The sequence below is a fragment of the Dromiciops gliroides genome, chromosome 5, assembly GCF_019393635.1.
Source record: "Dromiciops gliroides isolate mDroGli1 chromosome 5, mDroGli1.pri, whole genome shotgun sequence".
Taxonomy (NCBI): Eukaryota; Metazoa; Chordata; class Mammalia; order Microbiotheria; family Microbiotheriidae; genus Dromiciops; species Dromiciops gliroides.
Genome location: NC_057865.1, coordinates 47507070 through 47528073, shown reverse-complemented (window position 1 = coordinate 47528073; position 21004 = coordinate 47507070). Strand labels below are relative to the sequence as shown.

Sequence of the window (21004 nt, the reverse complement as noted above, 5' to 3'; positions counted from 1 at the left end):
CCCCCCATTCTCAATCTCTCTCTCTCTCTCTCTTTTTTTTTTTGCGGGGCAAAGGGGGTTAAGTGACTTGCCCAGGGTCACACAGCTAGTAAGTGTCGTGTCTGAGGCGGGATTTGAACTCAGGTCCTCCTGAATCCAGGGCCGGTGCTTTATCCACTGCGCCACCTAGCTGCCCCTCCCATTCTCTTTTTAATCAAGTAGGTTTATCAATTTGCTTGATCTTTTCAAAGAACCAGCTTTTAGTTCATCATTTCTATATTTTCAATTTCTATTTTATTTCTCCTCTCTTCTTCAATATCTCTTTTGTGTTTATTTCATTTGTTGGCTTTCAGATTTTTAAAATGCACATTCAGTTCAGTAGTACTCTCCTTTCCTATTTTGTTAATGTATGGTTTTTTTTTTTTTTTTTGCGGGGCAATGGGGGTTAAGTGACTTGCCCAGGGTCACACAGCTAGTAAGTGTCAAGTGTCTGAGGCTGGATTTGAACTCAGGTACTCCTGAATCCAAGGCCGATGCTTTATCCACTGCGCCACCTAGATGCCCCTAATGTATGTTTTAGGAATTTAATTTCTTAGGGTTATTTTTATTTACAATCAAGAAATTTTGATATTTTTATCATTATCAGTTTCTTTCATATAATCATTATTTGCTTCTATGATTTATTCTTTGACTCATCCATTATTTAGGACTTCACTGTTAAATTTCCATTTGGGTCTGTGTCTTTTGCCTTCCCGCCGCCCCCAATTAATGACTATTTTTATTGCATTATGTTTTCTAAAGCACTATCTATGCCTTTTTAAATTTATTTGCAATGTCTCTGGAGTTAGTTTTCATTAAAATTCCATGTGGTACCAAAAAGTTTATTTTTCAGCTGTCCCGCATGGAAGATACCACAAGTCTTTTACTCCAGTTTCTCCTACAATTTGTCCAATTCTATATTTTTCCTTTTGTTTATATTTCTGTTAGATTTATCCAAGACTGAGATGACACTATTGTATTACTGTCCATGTCTCCTATTCCTGCAGGGGATAGAGAAAATAAAAGTATTGACCCATTGTAGAAATCCAACCCCCTTCCTTTCCCATGACCATTTCCCCCCTCACTTGGCACGAAATCTCCTTCTAGGTCCTTGCCCACCCACACTTCTAGCTGTTAGCTTACCCCCCTTCCCCCTCCAATTTTCTTTTACCCAAGGCATGACACTGTCCATGGTTGCACAACATTCTCTCAGAAGTAGTGGTCTCTACAGACTATCTCTAATTAAGAACCCCACCTCTCCTCACAGAACATCTCTTCCTTTCTTCATAGGAACATCTCCTACAGCTAAATCCAGATTTCCCCCTTTCTTTCCACTGTTTCATTACCTTCCTTTGCCACCTCACCTGCTCTCCCATATCCCCTTTTTCTTCCCAAGAGGCCATAGGGATCATTTTCCTTTACTATTTACCATAATTAACTCTGAAGTGGAATGCTTATCCGAAACTCATTTCCTGTCTCACATAGCAAACTGGGCTCTTTTTTTTTTTAAAGTCAAAACTCAATAAAGACTTGTTTTTTTTGGGGGGTGGGGTGGGGCAATGAGGGTTAAGTGACTTGCCCAGGGTCACACAGCTAGTCAGTGTCAAGTGTCTGAGGCTGGATTTGAACTCAGGTCCTCCTGAATCCAGGGCCAGTTCTTTATCCACTGCACCACCTAGCTGCTCCCTCAATAAAGACTTGTAAAAGGATTTTCTTAGTCTTTCTCAACATACTCCTTCCATGCTTCTCAAGTAGCCATCTTCCTACAGACCATTCACTAACTGCTGCTTGATTTTTTAATACTCTATTATTTTTTAGTCACCCAAAGCCCTTCAATCTTGACTACTTTCAGTGCCTTTGTGAGTAGTATTAGATCCTTTGAGTATCACATTTGAGGGATATTTAGAGTCTAAAATGATATCTATACTTGAGGAAATTTTAGCTATGCTCCTTGATGGCAAACAAATAGGCAGGGCCCTAGCTCTGGAGAGTTTTAGGAACTACCCTTTAGGTACCTAAAGTATAAAAAATGGGGAAAACAAGCAATGTGGAGTGGTAGACTGGACCTGGAATTACCCATCTCTTGACAATTAATCCCACACCTACTGTTCACTCTCCATTTTAAACTTAGATGGATAAAAGGAATGGGTAAATGATTCATCTTTATTCCTTATTTTTGCTGTAAGAACAGAATTCATTCAAAAGAAAAGTTTGAAACACATTTTGCCAAAATTTGTATTTATTCAGTACTTACTGCGACTGTATTCATCTTACATCAAGATAAAAGAAAAATATAGTTAAGACAGCGGATCTCTGAGAAAGCAGTTTAAAAATTTTGCTGTTTTTTGTTATTTTTATTTGCTATTGGTACTTTTATTGAAAGAAACTGTAAGTATGGGTTGATAAATAAACAAACTACTCTTTTTTATTTCAAATTACCTTGTGCATAACTGAAAACATTAATCTGACAATGACATTCCAATATTGATTAAAAAAAAAAACAATGAACCTCATCATTTGACAATAAATACATAACTTGGCTTTCTAGCACTGCCAGCAGTAAGACATCCAGTTCTAAAGGACTACTTACTTCTCTGATAAAATAAAGTCTCATCTAATCCCATATCTGTGACCCTTTGTACTTTTTTCTGCCCTTTCAACATTTGTGATCGCTAATATGTGGCCACTCCTACAGTCCTTTTTCTCCTCTCTCCATAAACTGTTCTTAGAGAAATGAAACGATGAATCCCTTATAGTAAAGCGCATGCTAGAAAGGGTCTATTAGATCACAGATCTTGATAAAAACCAGGTAAAGAAACCCAAACTTCGAGGTTGATTTTGAAACATCAAGATTTATATGAGGGTGTACTGTTTTATATACTACAGTTTGCTCTCTGTAGCTCTTGGGTATTACATTCCATTGAACAATAAATGCCATCTCTTCTCTTTCCTTCCAGGCCAGAAGCCCTTAGATAAGCTGATATATCTCCAAATGCCTAGAGGAGGAAAATCTAGAACTTTCCACTTGGGCTCCTATAAGGAAGGAATGTTCTTTCAAAGAGAAAATTACTTCCCCTCCTAGGAGCTGTCCAAGGTAAAGAGCCCAGAAAGGGGAATGTCACGGTAATAGCTCTTTGCTACTCCACCCCTTCCCATCTGTGGCCTGGGCCATTCTATCTAGAAGGATTATACAGCTCAGCTATGCATGAGGGGAAGGGCTTCCCCAAATCAATGCTGGACCCATGCTTAGCATGGAAGAGAACTACCTCCTGCAATAGGCCAAGAAGGCACCGTGGTGGTCCTGATGCTAGAGCTTCCTGGGAAGGGCTCCTCATTCCACATTTTTGTACCCAGGGACAGAGAAGAGATAAGTCAGCATAAGAAAATGATAAAACAGCTAAGTCTAGAGTAAAGTTATGTTCCAGGCAAGGCATCTTCATGCACCTTTTTTTTTAAACAGCTAAACCAAAAGCACCAAAAATAGAGCCATTTAATAGCAGTTATTAAGCACATTGAATGAAAAAAATTATGCACCTTTTGAAGGAACAGTAATACACGCACCTTTAACATGTTTGCACCCTGATATTAAAATAGCAGAATGAATTTCAAGTATGAAGAAATATGGTGAAAGGATGGCCTGTGAATTGGTAGAAAAAGCAGCCTGGAATGTACGGTTTGCACTCCTAGGGAATTCTTCATCTTGTTGCAAAAGTTAAACGGGACATTTTTATAAAATAATTTGATTTTAGATGTAAGATGTGGGAAAGTCATTGGAGTACATTATCAACCTTAGATTCATTTATCTTGGACCAAGCACTGGGAACCTTTGGATTGTTGTGCAAGGTCAGAGGGTCATGAGGAAATACAAAAGCATGTCCACAGAATGGTATCAAAAGCACCTCTTAACTGGGCCCCTGCTACCTGAGCAGGGGCAGAAGTAAATAAGGAAGAGCTAGGTCTGTGGGCAGCCCAGGACAATGGTGAGAAGCACAGGAAAGGGGCATGAAGGATGCCCAGATTAGTGGCAGGAACAGATGGAGAAAGAGACACAGAACTGCTAGACTGGCAGTGTGGTCAGCAGCGGCCAAGCAGCGGGTCAGGCAGGGGATTAGAGAAGTCTCTTCTGGCATGCAGGACCCCTGCCCTAGACATCACCAGAGTAACTTCAATTTCAAACACAGAAACCAATGATTCAAGTGTATAATCCCAGAATTTTTTTCAACATTTACAATATCATCTATGATAAGAATACATTGAAAAAAAATAAGCTTACTGTGTGTGACCTACAGTATTGTAACCCTGAAAAAATAGTTTTGATTATGCCTTGTGGAATTGTAAAAACAAAACAACCCAAACCCCAAATATATTTTACAGTATAAATGTATTTCTACACATCTCAGAACAAATATCCTATAAAAATCTCTAGTGCTGGTACTCTCATGGGTACCAATATTGTGCTTCTCATCACATACTGTATTTCTAAACTAAAAAGCATGCTTTTCAAACCTTTAGATCAAAAATTAAATGCTAGAAATCTCTCAAGTTACTGAAATGTTGGGTATTACTAGTTGCCAAGTTCTGGTTGAACATCATTCCACTTGCAATCTTTTTCTTCTTAATAACCAAAGAAAACTACTTCTGTACAAATCTGAGTTCTCTGAGACCTTGAAACTTAGACCATCTGTTGTCTGAAACATTCTAGAAACCCTAAGACACAACACCTATCACATATGGAAACTCTTTCTGTAATCGTCTCACCCAGTCAACAGTATTATCTGTTTCCACGAACACATACGAGGGCACTTATGATTCTGAAGGCTCTTCCCACAAACCCAGGCAAACTAAGGCACCAACTTAAGCATCTGTCCCCGATTGACATTTTCTCGATGGCAATCTATCTAGGGCAGCTCCTAAATTAAGGCAGCACCTGGGATGGTTTTCTAACTTCAGTTTTTGTTTTTTGACTTTAAAAAACAACAACATTATGCTATATGTAAAGTTGACAGCAAAAAACATTTCAAAGTCCTTTTTGTGAATTCCTTTTCCTATCTGAGAAAGGAAACCCACATATAAAATACTCTATTCAAACCAAGTCCATTTTACTTATTTAATGCAAAGGTATGCAGCTTATTCAGGCACTTGGTTCTAAGTTCTTTCCATCTTGATCAGGTGCCCCTTTGACAATGGTAATTAACATTGAATGCATATGAAGTATAAAACAGAAAGATTTAAGATTTTCTGTTGCCAGCTGTGTTTTTACATGACAAGTATAATCCAGAAATAAATAACAGAGTGATAGTAGAAATACCTTTTTGAAAACTGAACAGCTTTTAGAAAATATTCTCCACAGGTGGGCAGTTGGTATTTTGAGTTCTATGGATCCACTAGGACACTTGTTACTCATTATAGCAAAATGCACGAATATATACAAGTAAAAGACTATTGCTATATATGGATATCCATCATCACAAACACAGGTTCAAGAAAGGAAATGGAATCTGGGATGGATTCAGGAGTACGAGCCATGTGAACATTGCTAAATTGTGACCCAGGGAGCTAGGTCTTATTTTGAAATGCCAAGTCAAATTCAAAGTGCTTTGGGATCGCTGAAATATTGACACTTCTGGTAACACAGTGAATATTTTTAAAGGACTAGGGGCCTTCAAACACACAAAGGGCTCAAAGAGGATCTTCAGAACATTCACCTAAGATCATATAGGGATACTGCAGAAAAAACAACTGGAGAATTTAGAAGAAATGAAATAATGGTGGGCTCTTTTAAGAAAATCTACTTATCGGGGCAGCTAGATGGCACAGTGGACAGAGCACCAGCCCTGGATTCAGGAGGACCTGAGTTCAAATCCACCCTCAGACACTTGACACTTACTAGCTGTGTGACCCTGGGCAAGTCACTTAACCCCAATTGCCTCACTAAAAAAAAGAAAAAGAAGAAGAAAATCTACTTATCAAACAATGTGAACCCTCCCTTGGTGCTTTACCACAAAGTTCAGGTATATAGGAATAGGAATATGCCAGGGTAGTTAAGCATTCATTTACAGATCATTAATTACTGGACAGAGATGGAGAGAGAAAAGAAATACAAAATTCACTTGTTATCCAGCGAGTTAAGGAGTAAGCAGAAACAAAGATGATTTGTGAATGACTCTTCTGGGTCCGTCTTTTTTAGTTAAACAAGAGTCATCTAAATACAGAAAGGTGAAAAGAAATCTAACTTTCCTATAATTAGCCATTTTCTCTTGGGGGGGAGGGGGAGGGCGAAGCAAGCTCAGTTTGTAGACTTGCTGTTCCCAGACTAACAAACCTTGGGCAGAGTTGCAGTAACCACACCTTTTCAAAATAATCTTTATATACATTTTGTGGAGATACTCTTTGCATTCTAGGGAGGGCTTTCTTTCGTAAACACCATTCAATAAGCTTTTCCTTCCTAAACATTGTCCAATAATTGCTTTCCAGGCAGAAACAGTGCCCATGGTATCTTGCTCAGGACAGACTTCATTTAAATAGATGAATGGGAGGGAGGTCTATTTTCTAGTCAGGCCCAGTCACTGATTTCTCCACTGAGATGGCCAATAAATACATCTTGAGGCAGCTAGGTGGTCCAGTGGATGGAGCACTGGTTCTGGAGTCAGGAATACCCAAGTTCAAATCTGGCCTCAAATGCCTGACACTTACTAGCTGTGTGACCCTGGGCAAGTCATTTAACCCTGGTTGCCCAGGTTGGCCATCTCCCATTGTCCTGATGTATATTTTGCCCATGGACCCAGAAGGCTTTGGAGGACAGTGAGGCTGGTGACTTTGCACAGCCCTCCCTCACTTAAATCCAATTCATTCCTGATGTCATGGTCCTCTTCAAGAATGAAGGATGAGCACCAACAAAGAATGAATCGTAAAAAGCTATCAGCCACTTTTGGATACTCTCAACTGGTCTAGACTTCTTTCTGGCCCCCTTAGGACAAGCTAGAGATAGATTTTCCCTTGGTCTTTCATTCTGGGACTAAATCTTGAAATCTGCTACAGTATGGTGGATTTTAAAAAATCCTCTAAGTCTGTCATCTATGGAAGATCACACTTGAAAAGAAGGCATATCTATAATGCTTCCCAAGGAATATTAAAAAGGAATTACCTTATTTTTAGTCCTATAAAGGTAACCAAACAAAAAATTGCTTTTAACTGGGTCATGTTCCAAGTTTAGGACCAGCAATCCTGAAAGTCAATATAATTGCTTTTCTGCTTAAATTGATTTTGCTGGGAAAGATAAACAAATATGTACCATAATGTACATATTAGGGTACCCTATGTGCCATATTGGCTTTTTGTGCCAGTCCTAAGTTATTGTTTTGCTCTAAAGTCAAATAAAAAAATAACTTTTTTTTTCTCAAAAAAATTCACTTACAAAATTATATACTCAGGTACAATTTGGGAAAAAGGAACCATACACACATCTAATGCATATAACATACCATATATGTATGTAACTACCTACCTATAAATCACATATATATGAATCACTGATCCACTACAATCTAGAATCTGTGATTTCATCCATGTGCTTAAGCGCTCTTAGGAAGATTTCCCCTCTGCTTATACACATTAGTGGCAGTTTCATAACTTAAAAGTCTTAGAGGGGGGGTGGCTAGGTGGCGCAGTGGATAAAGCACTGGCCCTGGATTCAGGAGTACCTGAGTTCAAATCCGGCCTCAGACACTTGGGATGTACTAGCCGTGTGACCCTGGGCAAGTCATTTAACCCCCATTGCCCCGTAAAAAAAAAAAAAAGTCTTAGAGGGTTTCTTGGGGACATAAGAGAAATGACCCTGTAGGGTAACAGAACCAGTATATGTCAAAGTAGAGAAATTCCTAATTTGTAATGTTCACATATTATAAATTAGATAACTAACCATCTCATATTTCTCCCTAGTTCTGTACATTCCAATTGGAGCTAATATTACAATGAAAAAATTGTTTATTGTCCATCACATTTGAAGGCTCTCTCTCATGTGGGACATTGATGCCAAAGAAAATGGCTTTCTGTATTGCCTTGTTGCATGATCTGCTCATGCATATGTCCCTATTTCTTTAGGGTGATGTATCTTCATGGAAAAATGCAGCTATCTGACATCAAAGAATGAAAGTACTGAATTTGAGTTGCATCTCTCTCCTTGAGATCGATGGGAAGAATGCTACATTATCATCAAAATTAAGACTTATGTTGAGGGGAGCTGCTCCTTTTATTAGTTATGGAGATGACTTTGAGGGTCTCTCTCTTAAATGACCAAAGCAGGAATATTTGAAGTGTAATTTATATTTATACAAGTAATTGAGAACTCCTCACCCATTTCTGGGTGATTTCAAACATTTTATTCATCTTGTAAAACAAGCACCAGATAAAAATTAAATGAAACCAGGATCAGAACAAGGGATAGTATTTAAAAGCTTATTTACAGCCTTAGAATTTCCCAGATTTTTTTTACCAAAGTGACATGTTGGAGAATATGCTAGAACAAAATGCATAATGTCATATCTCTTGGTGTCAGACTATAGTTAACAAAACAAGAACATTTTCCCTTCCCTTTCATACCCCCATGCTCTCTTCAAAATCACAAAGGTTATATTAATATTCTCCTACCAGTTCTGGATGGTTCTGAATCACAGAATACTGTGATCACTAAGGAATTAAGATGATAACTTAATTATCATTAATTAATGGTGGCCATAATTCAGCTGCTGAAGGTTGCCAGTGATGATTTGTGTCTAATAACAACATAGAAGACATGTTGATTGAGTTTAAGGGAAGAATGGAGAGTCAAGATTAGAAGGAGCAGACTAGAATGTGTCCACACCAAGGAAATTACAGACTATTCAAAATCACATAAACACATAAAGTTCTAAAGACACTCTGGGATGGAGTTTCAGTTGCCATTTAGGTTCACAGCTCCTAAGAACAGTAGACTCAAGAAAAAATATTAGTGTGTTGATGCAATTCCATTAATTTTTTCCTCCTTGAATTCACTGAAAGGGAATAAAAAGAAAACTCTGTTGAAAAGTTGAATGAGGAGCCTAAGAATTCAAATTGGACTGAGAGGAAATAATGCTATTTAAGTCTGATTCCTCTGTCCTAATTCCTACTGTTTACACAATTTGCCAAAGATGCAGGAGTTTTATTAATTTTATTATTTTTGTAGTATATATACCAACCAGTTAGCCCTAGATATAGATCTAAGCTAACAAGGGTTGAAAAATCTACCATAGCATGGATGACTTCTTGTTGAACAAGAACATGGGTAAGCAAATGGAACATTCCATTTTGAAAATGGTCATTATTTTCTTGCTCTTTTAATAAGAAACCTAATTACTGTTGGTCTACTGAAGATGTTGCTTCTTCAGAGCTGCTAAAGGCTTTCCATATTCAAAATGTGATGTGGGTTTTGGGGGATGAGTTAACTTCATTAATACAATGGCTTCAATGCTCTGGTAGGTTTCAATTATATATGATGAGTAATGGAAAGGTTTCTGATTTTCGACTGAGTGGTATGTAGGACAAAACATCTTTTTTTCCCCTCATGGGCCTGTTGTTCCACCCCACAATTAACATTTTAAATTATGAGCCACAAGCTTAGTTTGAACTTTTTTTGGGGGTGGGGAGCATGAAATTACAAGCTGACTCATTTTACTCAACTAAGCAATGAAGATAACTATGATAAAAATTGAACATTCTGGAACCTAGGATCAGTTGCTCCATGAAGGGTTCTTTGGATTATACTAAATTTAGGGTTGCCATCAGAATTTTAATGTAGTCTTACAAAGTATTTGTTTATAGTATGCATTCTTTGATACAAACATGGCCTCTAAGCCATTCTCCTTTAGACAATTTCTTCTGAACTTCCTCTAACCTTCTCCATTGTTTTAATAACTCATTTTTACAAAAGGTGTTTAAACAAATGACATCTTATTTATCTCTCAAAATCTAAAGTTTTCCACTCTTCTGAAAATCCTTTAGTATCTAAGATTCTAGAATGACTTTTTTTTCTAAGACTAATTCTTTCAGTGAAAAACAATGAGCCAAACTGGCTAACAATGCTTCATCAAACAATTCAATAGTTTCTGGGTTTTGATATACTCGACCTGACCTCAACTGCTACACTTCTGAGAGAAACAGAAGATATGCAGTCTGGTATGTCTGAAACAAAAATACTTGAGTCTTCCAAGAAGGGAAAGGAAATAATGCATTCTTTGGTAAGCTGAATTCTCATGTATATTATGTTGTTAAAAAGTTTTACATGATTTTGTTTCCATAATGGAATGGGGTTCGCTAATACTGGCACTTCTAGGACCCACATAAAACATTTACAGGAGTGGAAGGAAGGTCCACAGTGTGTAACCAAGCACAATAATGCTAAATACATAATTTAAAAAGAAAAATATCTGGTGTGTCTAAAAGTTTCCCTAGCAAGGTACTGATGTATTTGTATCACAAACCGAAAAGCAAGTCCTCAATTAAAAAAATGAACAATCAAACAAGATAAAACATGGACTGCTCCCCTTGTAATTCTGTAGTTTTTTTTTAATACCAGGGCTATTGAATAGGGTACCTCCTACAAGATAACAAGATGCCGAGATGCTATTCTTAAGTTGAACAATTTTGATCTCTTCTGGTAAGAGCCACCTGGGGCTTAAAGGCCTGAAAACCAAGACTTATGCTTGTGAAGAGGAAACTAAGAGAGGAGAGGGGGCTGAGTCTGCCCACAATATTCCTTTCTTGAATGCTGAGTTCCTGTTGACTTCAGAGGAGAAGTAAAATGAGAGAATCCAACCCAATTTGCCTTAGTTTCCTGTGAACCTGTTTTCTTGAGGCAAGACTGGCCAGATTTTGGTTTACTCTAATTTTCCTGGACTAACCATAAAACTACCCTATCCAGTTTTTCTTCATCTTTTCTTTATAACAAGCTTTTTGCAAAAGCCAGTAGCTTCCCAGTATAAAGCTTTAGATAGTTCCCTTCCATTGTAACATGGGAAACATTGTGTACCTTCCTTCACCAGGCCAACAACAGTCTTCACACTTAGTTTCAAATCTATGATGTATTTCTAATTTGTTACATGGGTTTTAGGTAAGATTTAAGGGGCATTTTGAGTTCCTAGATGTCCCTGGCTTCTTAGCATTAGGAAAATTCTAAGAAACAATGTTTTCCAGACTAACTAATAACTAAAAACGCCAATGAGCTTTTCTGGAGGGCTTAGGCAAAGCTCTCCTTCAAGGAAATGGGGCCTGGTGTGGATCTTCAATCGGAAAATGGCAAGCACAAGAAGTCACTACCATAAGCACAAAAATGAGAAAGTTTTGTTAAAATATGCTAGCCCAATACACCAATGAACAGAAGAGATAAGAAATAAATCTCCAACTGATGGGATAACACAAGAAGGTGAACTGCTTTATCTTATTTTGTGTTATTTGGGTCTAATTTTGTAAAGGATGTTGGGCCAAAATATGCGTTTTTAAAAATCTTCTCATTACAAACTCAAAAATGAAGTCAGTGGTAAATGCTAGAAAGGAAAAGTGAACTTCCTAAGCCAATTAAGAAACAAAACCCAAGCACAAGAGTTCTAGAACATCCTAGCATAGCACACCTGTGTTTTTCTCATGCTAACGCCATGACTCAAACTTCTGTCTCAGTGATGACTAGAGGGAGGCTGATTTCAAAGCTCAGGTCGTAGCAAGGAAAGAGATTCTCTAATCCGAGTTTGTAATGTGACAAAACAGGCCCTGCTTTCTGTTTTAACTAAGTGCCCCAAAGTAAAACAAAATTCTCACACTTGGTGATATTTGGTATTATCTAAACCACCTTCAGGATAATTCTATTTCAAGGATTACTGCCAACCGCCAAAAACCCAGTCACTGATGTTGAAATATTGAAAAACATAAGAAATGTTTCTCTTAGATGACTCCCCACTTTATTTCAAAGGAGAATTTCCATATTTTATGTCACTGAAGCAAACCAATATGTATTTTTGTTTTAAAAAGCTACTTCCCACGCTTAGATGTCCTTTACTTTTTCTATACTTTGATGTATTTGCACAACCCACAAAGCTGTTTATTGTTAGTTCTTAAGAATACCATAATGCTTTCTAAGGCATCAGAGCAGATGTGATGTTTTTTAGTCTGACTCAGGGTCGTATTCATCCATTCCTTAATAATTCTGCCTCTGAACATAATCTTCACTGATGTGGATGTTCAGCATAGGGGTCTAGTGGCAAAGGTGACAATCTACCTTATTTCTCCAAAGACATCTGGTCAGCCATGTTCTTGCTATTCAGACATTAGTCACTGGAAAGGACAGTGTGTGTGAGCAGAGGATTGAGGGGGAGCATGGTCGTGAAAGCAGCTATAGCTAAGTTCGAAGTGGAGGATCACGAAAAAGCAGTAAAAAACAGAACCAGCCACAAAACGAAAATCTCCATTTGTAGCGGGGGATTGACAACCTGGGAATCAGGAGTAGGCTGAGTGCCCCTACTCCAAACGAAGAGCAAGAGGAAACAGGAAGGAAAGATGGTCTAGGTAATGGGACCCCCCCCCCCAATATTTGCTTTTATAGAGTAGAAACCTATTCCTGAAAAGTAGCTAAAAGTTACTGGGGCGTTTTTTTTGCCCTCTTTAAAAAAGACAAATGCTATATTGAAAATGGATTTTATTAACAAAGTAAAAATACTAAGTTATAGCTTCAAGCCCTCTTTTCTATAGGTTTGTAAATTTTTCTTTTGGTGACATGGAGGGACATGTGCACTTGACTCGTCTCCTTAAGCTACAAAAGCACAGGACCATGATGGTTATGGTCCTTGAAAGGGAAGACCCCTGAGGCCTGAATAAAGTTGCAGAGTTAGGGTGATGAACTTTTACAATCTTACTCCATCAACATGAGATGTCTGTCTGACACATGATATTAGGGACCAGCTGGCAATAATGTACTTAGGCACTAAGAGGTAATATGCAGTACACATTTTGCGAGTAAGGCAGTGCATTATAGAAAGTACAGTGTTAACATGTAGAGATAATGATTAGGGCATTCCTGTAACCAGCTAGAAAAGGATTCTCTCAACTAAAAGAGGAAATGCTTTAAAAATAGAGGCCTTAAAAAAAAGTTTAAAAGTTGCAAACCAGAAAAAAAAAGGCTCTCTCTCTCTCTCTCTCTTTTTTAAAAACCATTTTCATTTACTTTTTTTGTTTGTTTTTGGGAGGGGTATTCCCTGAAGTCAATAGGTAGGGAGATGATTTTGGGGCCCTGTTTTGAGAGAAAAATAATTATGTTGTACAATCAAAAGAGATTTGCATCGAATAAAATATGCTTTCCAAAGAGGCCAGAAGATATAAATACTTCCCTTAAAGATACTCTTAGTGGGCTGGAAAGGCAGGGATGAATTTTTCAGTGTGCATCCACTTTTGCCTAGGTAGTAATAAACATTGTTCACTCTTTGTAAACTTACTGCATTTTAGACAGAAAGGAGATGTCAACATAGGCCAAAATTTCTCATTGGGAAAGCCCTAATTCCGGTTATTATCTCTTCAGTCAATAGATGTATCTTTATCTCATTCCCTTCAGCCTCTAAAAATTCAATTATTCTATGTAGTTAAAAAAATAACACTTTAAGAGATCACAAAAGCACGCACTCTCGTACGCACACACGTGCACACGCATACACACACACACACACACACACACGCACACACACTCAAGAGTACCAAATTAGGCTTCAGCAGCTATAGAGAGATTACATCTTAAGTCGGCAGTGACTGGATCATTCCTACTTCACTCTGGCAGCATTTGATGTTGGACAAAAGAAACGGCAGCAAAATTGGTCAGCAGCTTCTCTTCATCTGGAACTGTTTTTTTTGTTTTTGCCTTTTTTTTTGTTTTTGTTTTTGTCTTGTTTTTCCAGGTATTTCAAATGAACAAACAAACAAACGAACAGACACATGAACATCAAGCTCAAAATCGTTTTTGCATTGATTCGGAAACAGTAAACTCAGCTGGTTTCCCAGGACAAACAGATCACCATCCAGAAGAAAGAGGAAGACCCTCCAGAAGCCCAGATGCGATTAGCGGCCTGCTCTGCCTCCTGCAGGGGACTGCCCTTCAATCATGAGTTCAGCTCCAGGGAGCACTGATCGATCACCTCAAGCACTCTTCCCCTCACTGCTGCTTTGGCTGGGGGATGTCCGAGGGTCCACATTCTCATGAGGCTTCTCTACATCATGGAAATATGGGTGAGACAATGCACCACAAGCCGAGATTCTTTTTGCTGGGTTGAATGTCAAGCACTTCTGTGGCGAGAGAAAAAAAAAATCCCAATGAAATGTATAATGAATAATTTAAATACAGCACCTATATGTGTAAATGCATTAGCTATTGTACATGGATTAATGTTTTCTGTTAGTCACATTTTTCAATACATAAAATAAAGTATGTAGGATTATAGAGGAAACCAATTATATTAAAATGTAATTATTAAAAGACATCCCCCCCCACCCCGTCCCCAAAAACCCCCTCAAGACCCTAGGTTAAGAACCTTTGTTAGCAAGTTGATTTTAAAAGCGACAGCAGCAATGACAAAAACATAATAGAATGTAGCTGTCCAAACAGTGTCTTTCAAAGGCATAACCTTGAAAGGATGATACAAAGATATAAACACAAAGGAGAGAGAGACAACTTAAAGCCAGGCCACTGCTTGGGGCAATGAGAGGCTAGACCACAGAATACTAAGCTTCACAACACTGTACGGCACTATCCTACCATACCAAACTATGCCATCCCATGCCATCCCATCCCATGCCATGCCATCCCATGGCTAAGCATGGAGGGGCTCATAACCCAAAAGGCATTCAATAGGCAATGAATTTTTTGGGCCATAGCAGCCCATGAATCCTTCCACTATGGAAGTTACGAAGAGGCTACAATCTGCCATTTTGGCATATGAGACAAGCCTCAGAAAATGCATGCAGGGCATGCGAGTCAGGAAGGAGACCTTGGATAATCGGCCAGGGAAAACCTTCCCTGGGGAAAGGGGAGATGTATCTCCACAAGTCACTTCTGTTAACCAGGTGCCTCTGCACGGGTTGTCTTTCCCCATGCCTGACATATTCTCCTTCCTCACTTCTACCTCTTGGAATCTCTAGCTTCCTTCAAGACTTAGTTCCAATGCCATTTTGGGCAGAAGGCCTTTCTTAGTTCCTTCCCCCACCACAAATGCCCTTCTGTCCTCTGTCTATCATCCCATCCTGTTTCCTATTTATTCTGTCTGTGTCTATCTATCCAGTCTGTCTGTCCATCTATCTGTCCACCTATCCATTCATTCTATCTATTCAGTCCATCTATTATCTGGTTTATTGATCTATCTTGTCTATCTAGCTATCCTGTCTGTCTGCGCTACCTACCTACCTATGTATCTATCCTATTTCTATATATTTATTCATATTTGGGCATGCTTTCTCCTTCATCAGAAAGAAGACTTCTTGAAGTTAGGGACTGGTTTTTGCTCTTTCTTATTTCCACTCCCTAGCACAATACTTGGCATATAGTAAGTGCTTCATGAATGCCTGCTGATGGATTGAGAAATGCTAAGCTCAGTGGTTTCTGCCTGCTAACAGAATCTGTGCTCCCAGCCCCTTCTAAACTTCAGGGAGCTGACGTAAAACCCCAGTCAACTGACCCTAGTGATGGCTCTGGGCATTAGGGATGCTGAAAGGAACAGCCATCCTGAGAAAAGCAGGGCTCCTTTGATGTAATGTAGAATCTGGACAGGCATCAGGTTAATAGAAGGTTAATACTGTTTTGAGAAGGGAAAGAAATCCCTTTTTGCAAACATTCTGAGAGACTGGGATTCTAGAGGGAAGTGTGGGAGGCAAGAAGGACAAACTGAACTTCAGAGGCGGTCAAGCCTAGAAGTTGCCTCTCACACAGGGACCGACTGCTTCTCCTGCTCCCTGATCTGTGGAGGTTTTGCAGAATAATCTGGCTGTTTCATCAAGATCTTCATGCTTCTCCTAACACCCCCTGCCCTGGGATTTCAGATGAAATGTCCAAAGTTTTTAGTTGACTTGTTTCAGCAGCCACGGATCAAAGGTAATCACTGGCTACTCTGAAGGTCCCAGAAGCAGACTGGCCCATGCGAGTGGATTATTAAACCTATTACTGCCCTTTCTTGGGAGGTTTTGGGGGTACATTGGACATAGAGAAATCACCCAGACTGTGAAGAGGCAGCTCAGTCCAATTGTGCCGAAGAGAAAAGTAAGGCACAGAGAGAACAAACAGTGGCAGGGATAGCTCTTTAACTCCAAAGCCCAATGCTTTCTACTTGTTGAAGGAATGCATGGAGCCTGCTCATAGATTTAGGGACATTAGAGATCTCAGAGGTCACTTAGTCCAACTCTCTTATTTATTTATTTTTTAATTATTTTTAAAAATTTTTAGTGAGGCAATTGGGGTTAAGTGACTCGCCCAGGGTCACACAGCTAGTAAGTGTTAAGTGTCTGAGGCCAGATTTGAACTCAGGTATTCCTGACTCCAGGGCCAGTGCTCCATCCACCGCGCCACCTAGCTGCCCCCCAACTCTCTTATTTTAAGAATAAAGAAACTGAGGCCCAGAGAAGGTCAAGTGAATTACTTATGGTCTCACTAGGAGCAAGTAGCTGCTCCGATCCCAGATCCAGCTTTCTTCTCGCACTGGGAAGGTCCATCGCACCTCTATCCCATGCAGCATACGACAGTTTATAAAGTCTCAAAGTTGGGAACAGAGGCCTTTCGCTCGATACATGAATGGGAGCAGAACTGACTGACAAGCTGAAGTTACAGGATCCTACCTTTCCTCCTTATTAGCTGAGTAATCTTCCCCCAGCTTCCTTGTCTGTAAGATGAGAGAACTGGACCAGATGACCTGCAAGTCCTTTAAATTCCAGCTTGAGACCTATGATGATTTTTATTTACTTATTTTGCGGGGCAGTGAGGGTTAAGTGACTTGTTCAAGGTCACACAGCTAGTAAGTGTCATGTCTCTGAGGCCAGATTTGAACTCAGGTCCCCCCGAATCCAGGGCCAATGCTTTATCCACTGCACCACCTAGCTGCCCTGACCTATGATGAATTTATAGTCAGATGATTCTAAAAATCTGCACGATGAGAATCTGAGCTCTTTTCAGAGCTACTAAAAGTAGTGGCATCAGGGATGATGATGATGATGAAGAAGAGAATAGCTAGCATTTATTTATATAGTGTCTTAAGGTTTGCACAACACAAAGTGTTATTTCATTCGATCCTCATAATGACCCTGGGTGGTAGGTGCTATTATCATTCTGATTTTACAGATGGGGAAATTGAGGCAAGCAGTTGAAATGACTTGCCCAGGGTCACATAGCTAGGAAGTTCCTGATTTGGGATTTGAACTCAGATCTTCCTGACCCCAAGCCCAACATTGTCCTTTGTGCCACTTGGCTAATTCATGTCTGCAAAGGAGGCAGATGCAAAATACTCTGTTATTACAAAGTTTTTCTGTAGACACTTCAGATATTTAAAAAAACAACAAGAACAAGAACAGCAAAGTCTGCTCGTCTGCTGGCATATGAGTCCAGGCCTGCGGCCCAACCACATTCTGAAGGGGCGGCTGCTGTTCCTCTTGGCTCTGCCAGCGCTGGCGGGCTCTTCGGGCCCCTTTCTACCCCACCCTCTGCCATGAACGCTGTGTCTGACTCGGTCTGCTCACACACAGGGACACTTACCATAAGTAAGTCTTTGCCTAGCTCATCAATGTCTGTTACAAACTTTTCAATTGGTTGGGGAGATTTCGCATTAAAGGCCTGCCTGGGAAGGGCCACGTCGTTTGGCCAGTCTTCCTCACCTGGAAGTCCGATGACGCTGGAAGAGAGACAAACATGAACGTGAGTTCTGGTCAGACCTGGACACTACCGCTATTCTAGTGACACGTGCTTCCCCCTCCCCTCCCCCGTCTGATATTCAGAAGAGAGCATGGTAGGCGTATAGATTCAGAGCTGGAAGGCACCTTGATGGTTGTCTAGACCACCTCCTTCACTTTACAGATGAGGAAACTGAGGCCCAGAAAGATTCTGACTTGCCCATTTCAGAGGGTTATGGGGGTCTTCAGGAATAATTCCATTTCTATCAGGGACACAGAAATAGGAAAAAGCATGGTACTGTGGAAGGAAAGAACACTGACTCTGGAGTGAAAGGTTCTGGATTCAAATCTCTCCTGACACTATCTCTGTGACCTTGTCAAAGTCATTAACCCCCTTGGGCCTTTTTTTGGGGGTCATGTATGAAATGTAAGGGTTGGATATGCTAGCCTCTACGCTTCCTTCTGGCTCTACCTCTCTGATTCCAAATGACCCTTCCGGAGGATGTATTTGGGGAGACAAAAGTAGAGGGTAATTGTAAACGTGTTAAAGGGCTTTAGTGAGAGATACCACATAAGTAGTATGTTGTATAAGAGATATCATATAAGTTGCATATTTCTTTCTTTTTTTTTAAACGGGGCAATGGGGTTAAGTGACTTGCCCAGGGTCACATGGCTAGTAAGTGTCAAGTGTCTGAGGCCAGATTTGAACTCAGGAACTCTTGAATCCAGGGCCAGTGCTTTATCCACTGCACCACCTAGCCGCCCCTATTTCTGTTTCCAACACGCACCTTATTCACTTAAGCAGTCTGGTGATCCCCTGCTTAGCGGGCAGGGTGTGAGGCTCACTGTATTGGTGCCAGACTAAGGGAAGACACTCCAGAGGTATTTTCTTTTCTCTTGGTATAATCACCCTAATGATGAATGTGCAGATCCCAAAGATTCAATTACAGTGGAGCCCCATTGGATATCAGCATACTATTTACTTGAATTTGGAGCTGCTGGAAGTCTGATCAAAATCCCCAAAACAATGCCATTAAAAACCTAGAGGTATCATTGGAAGAGCCAAAGGCATAGGTGCCCAGAATTATTCTTAGGAAGGAATGACTTCTATTGTATTTGAGATACATATTGGTATTCCAAAGTGGAAGAACTATTAGATAAAAGTGGAATTAACTGTAAGATAAAGAAACGTTCATTTGTTGTTACTTAGTTCATTCATCATGACACTTTAAGTCCCTTTTCTTGGACATTCACTCTATAGAAAGGAAATATTTCTCACATTAAGCAAAGCAAAGCAAACCAATAAACTAATGAATTGATACCAGATTAAAAAGCTAGACTAATTTGCTATCTCCTCCCCCCCCCCCCCATCCCTTTGTTTCTCTCTGGTAACTAGGGTTAATAGACTTGCCCAGGGTGACATAGCTAGTAAGTGTCTGAGGCCTGATTAGAACTCTGGTCTTCCTGACTCCAGGGTTGGTGCTGTATCCACTGCACCACCTAAATTGCCCTTTAACAGATATTTTAGGACACACATTAGTCATTATTTGGATAATATTCATATTGACTGATGAACAATTAGCTCCCTATTTTTTTTTTTGTGGGGCAATGAGGGTTAAGTGACTTGTCCAGGGTCACACAGCTAGTAAGTGTCAAGTGTCCAAGGCTGGATTTGAACTCAGGTCCTCCTGATTCTAGGGCTGGTGCTCTATCCACTGTGCCACCTAGCTGTATTACTAACTTTTTTTTGGTCACATTCCTAAGTCTAAATAATAAAGAAAACAATAAATTGGGATCTGTATTATTTGCTGATTTCCAAAATATAAAAGCTAACCCTGAGAATTTAACAATTGGCTCCAGTACACCCCTGGCCAGGTCCAAATAATATGTCTCATTCCGGCCCCCCCCCCCCAATCATCTCTTTGTCAGGAGATGAGGGGCTTGCTTAGTTCTTTGTTCTCTAGGATCAGGGCTGCAAAGCAAGAATCATAGGTGGTGCTGCCTGTGTGAAGTCTTTCTCCTCAGGCGTATGTGTGTGTGTGTGTGTGTGTGTGCATGCTGAATGTGAAAGCACACTTTTTTCATGGAATAATGTATCTTCTACACTTTAAGGCCTTTCATTATTCTTGGGACCCTGGCAGGACTATGCTCTTCCTCATCTTTTACTAAACATCCCAACCCTTGGATCTTACTTGGAAGCCAGGGCAAATGGTATTACACTAAACCCTGTGCAGGTGTGTTCCTGGAGCAAGTGCCTGGGTCAGGACACCCTACACCTGGCCTTGCTCAGGTGCAGCTGAACCAAGTAATTACAGGCTAAGCAAAGAAAGAATCAAAGACTGACGTGTGTGTGTGTGTGTGTGTGTGTGTGTGTGTGTGTGTGTGTGTGTATAGATTTAAGTGATCAGGAATGACTGGATTAAAACTATATGAAAATATGCATGGATATCAAAGTTTGGAAGAGGAACTACTAAGAGAAAGAGAAATTAAAAAAAAACACAGTTTGGAGTTGTTGTTTCTTCTGATATTTCAAAGATGTGAGTAGGTGATTGTGTGTCATCTATTAAGACTGAGCATGCATGGACAGAGTTCAGCACTGCAGGAAAACAAAGATTATAAACATAAGAACTAAAGTATGAAGTAGTAAAGAACCTATTTACTGGAAGGGCCCATGGGAAAGGAAGGAGAGAGGATATTTTATGAATTTAAAGTTTTAAGATCGTTTCCCCGCCTTTTTCCTTTGACTATCTTCTGTTCTTTCAACAACTTTGACAAAGGTATTATCTATCAGTACTAATGATATATAGAATGTATTATTAAAATCAGTTTAAGAAAGTAACTTATCCCACAGGACTTTCTTCAATATCCCTTAGTAGAATTAACTTTAGAGAAAACCAAGCAATGTTGTCATACATTTCATAACAAAGGGTATTCACAGTGTACATAACCATAACAATGTGGGTTTTTTGGGGGTGGACAGGAAGGGGGAGTTGTAGGTGTTACTAGATCTGAGATTTCATCATTGTAGCATCAGAAAGTTGCCTGAAGAAGGGCTTGAACTCAGGTTTTCCTGAGT

At 39.7% G+C, this 21004-nt stretch overlaps 1 protein-coding gene across 2 annotated transcripts in view; it reads right to left on the bottom strand.

Annotated features, from left to right (window-relative positions):
- Window positions 1-2246: 2246 nt before the first annotated feature.
- Window positions 2247-21004, bottom strand: part of CDK6 (cyclin dependent kinase 6) — a 272271-nt gene continuing 253513 nt past the window's right edge. For both annotated transcript variants that reach the window (XM_043968766.1, XM_043968767.1), the window contains exons 6-7: window positions 17795-17930; window positions 2247-14349 (exon numbers count right to left, since the gene is read on the bottom strand). In XM_043968766.1, coding sequence (XP_043824701.1) covers window positions 14203-14349; window positions 17795-17930 — 283 coding nt within the window. In that variant the 3' untranslated portion in view covers window positions 2247-14202. The remainder of the gene's footprint in view (window positions 14350-17794; window positions 17931-21004) is intronic.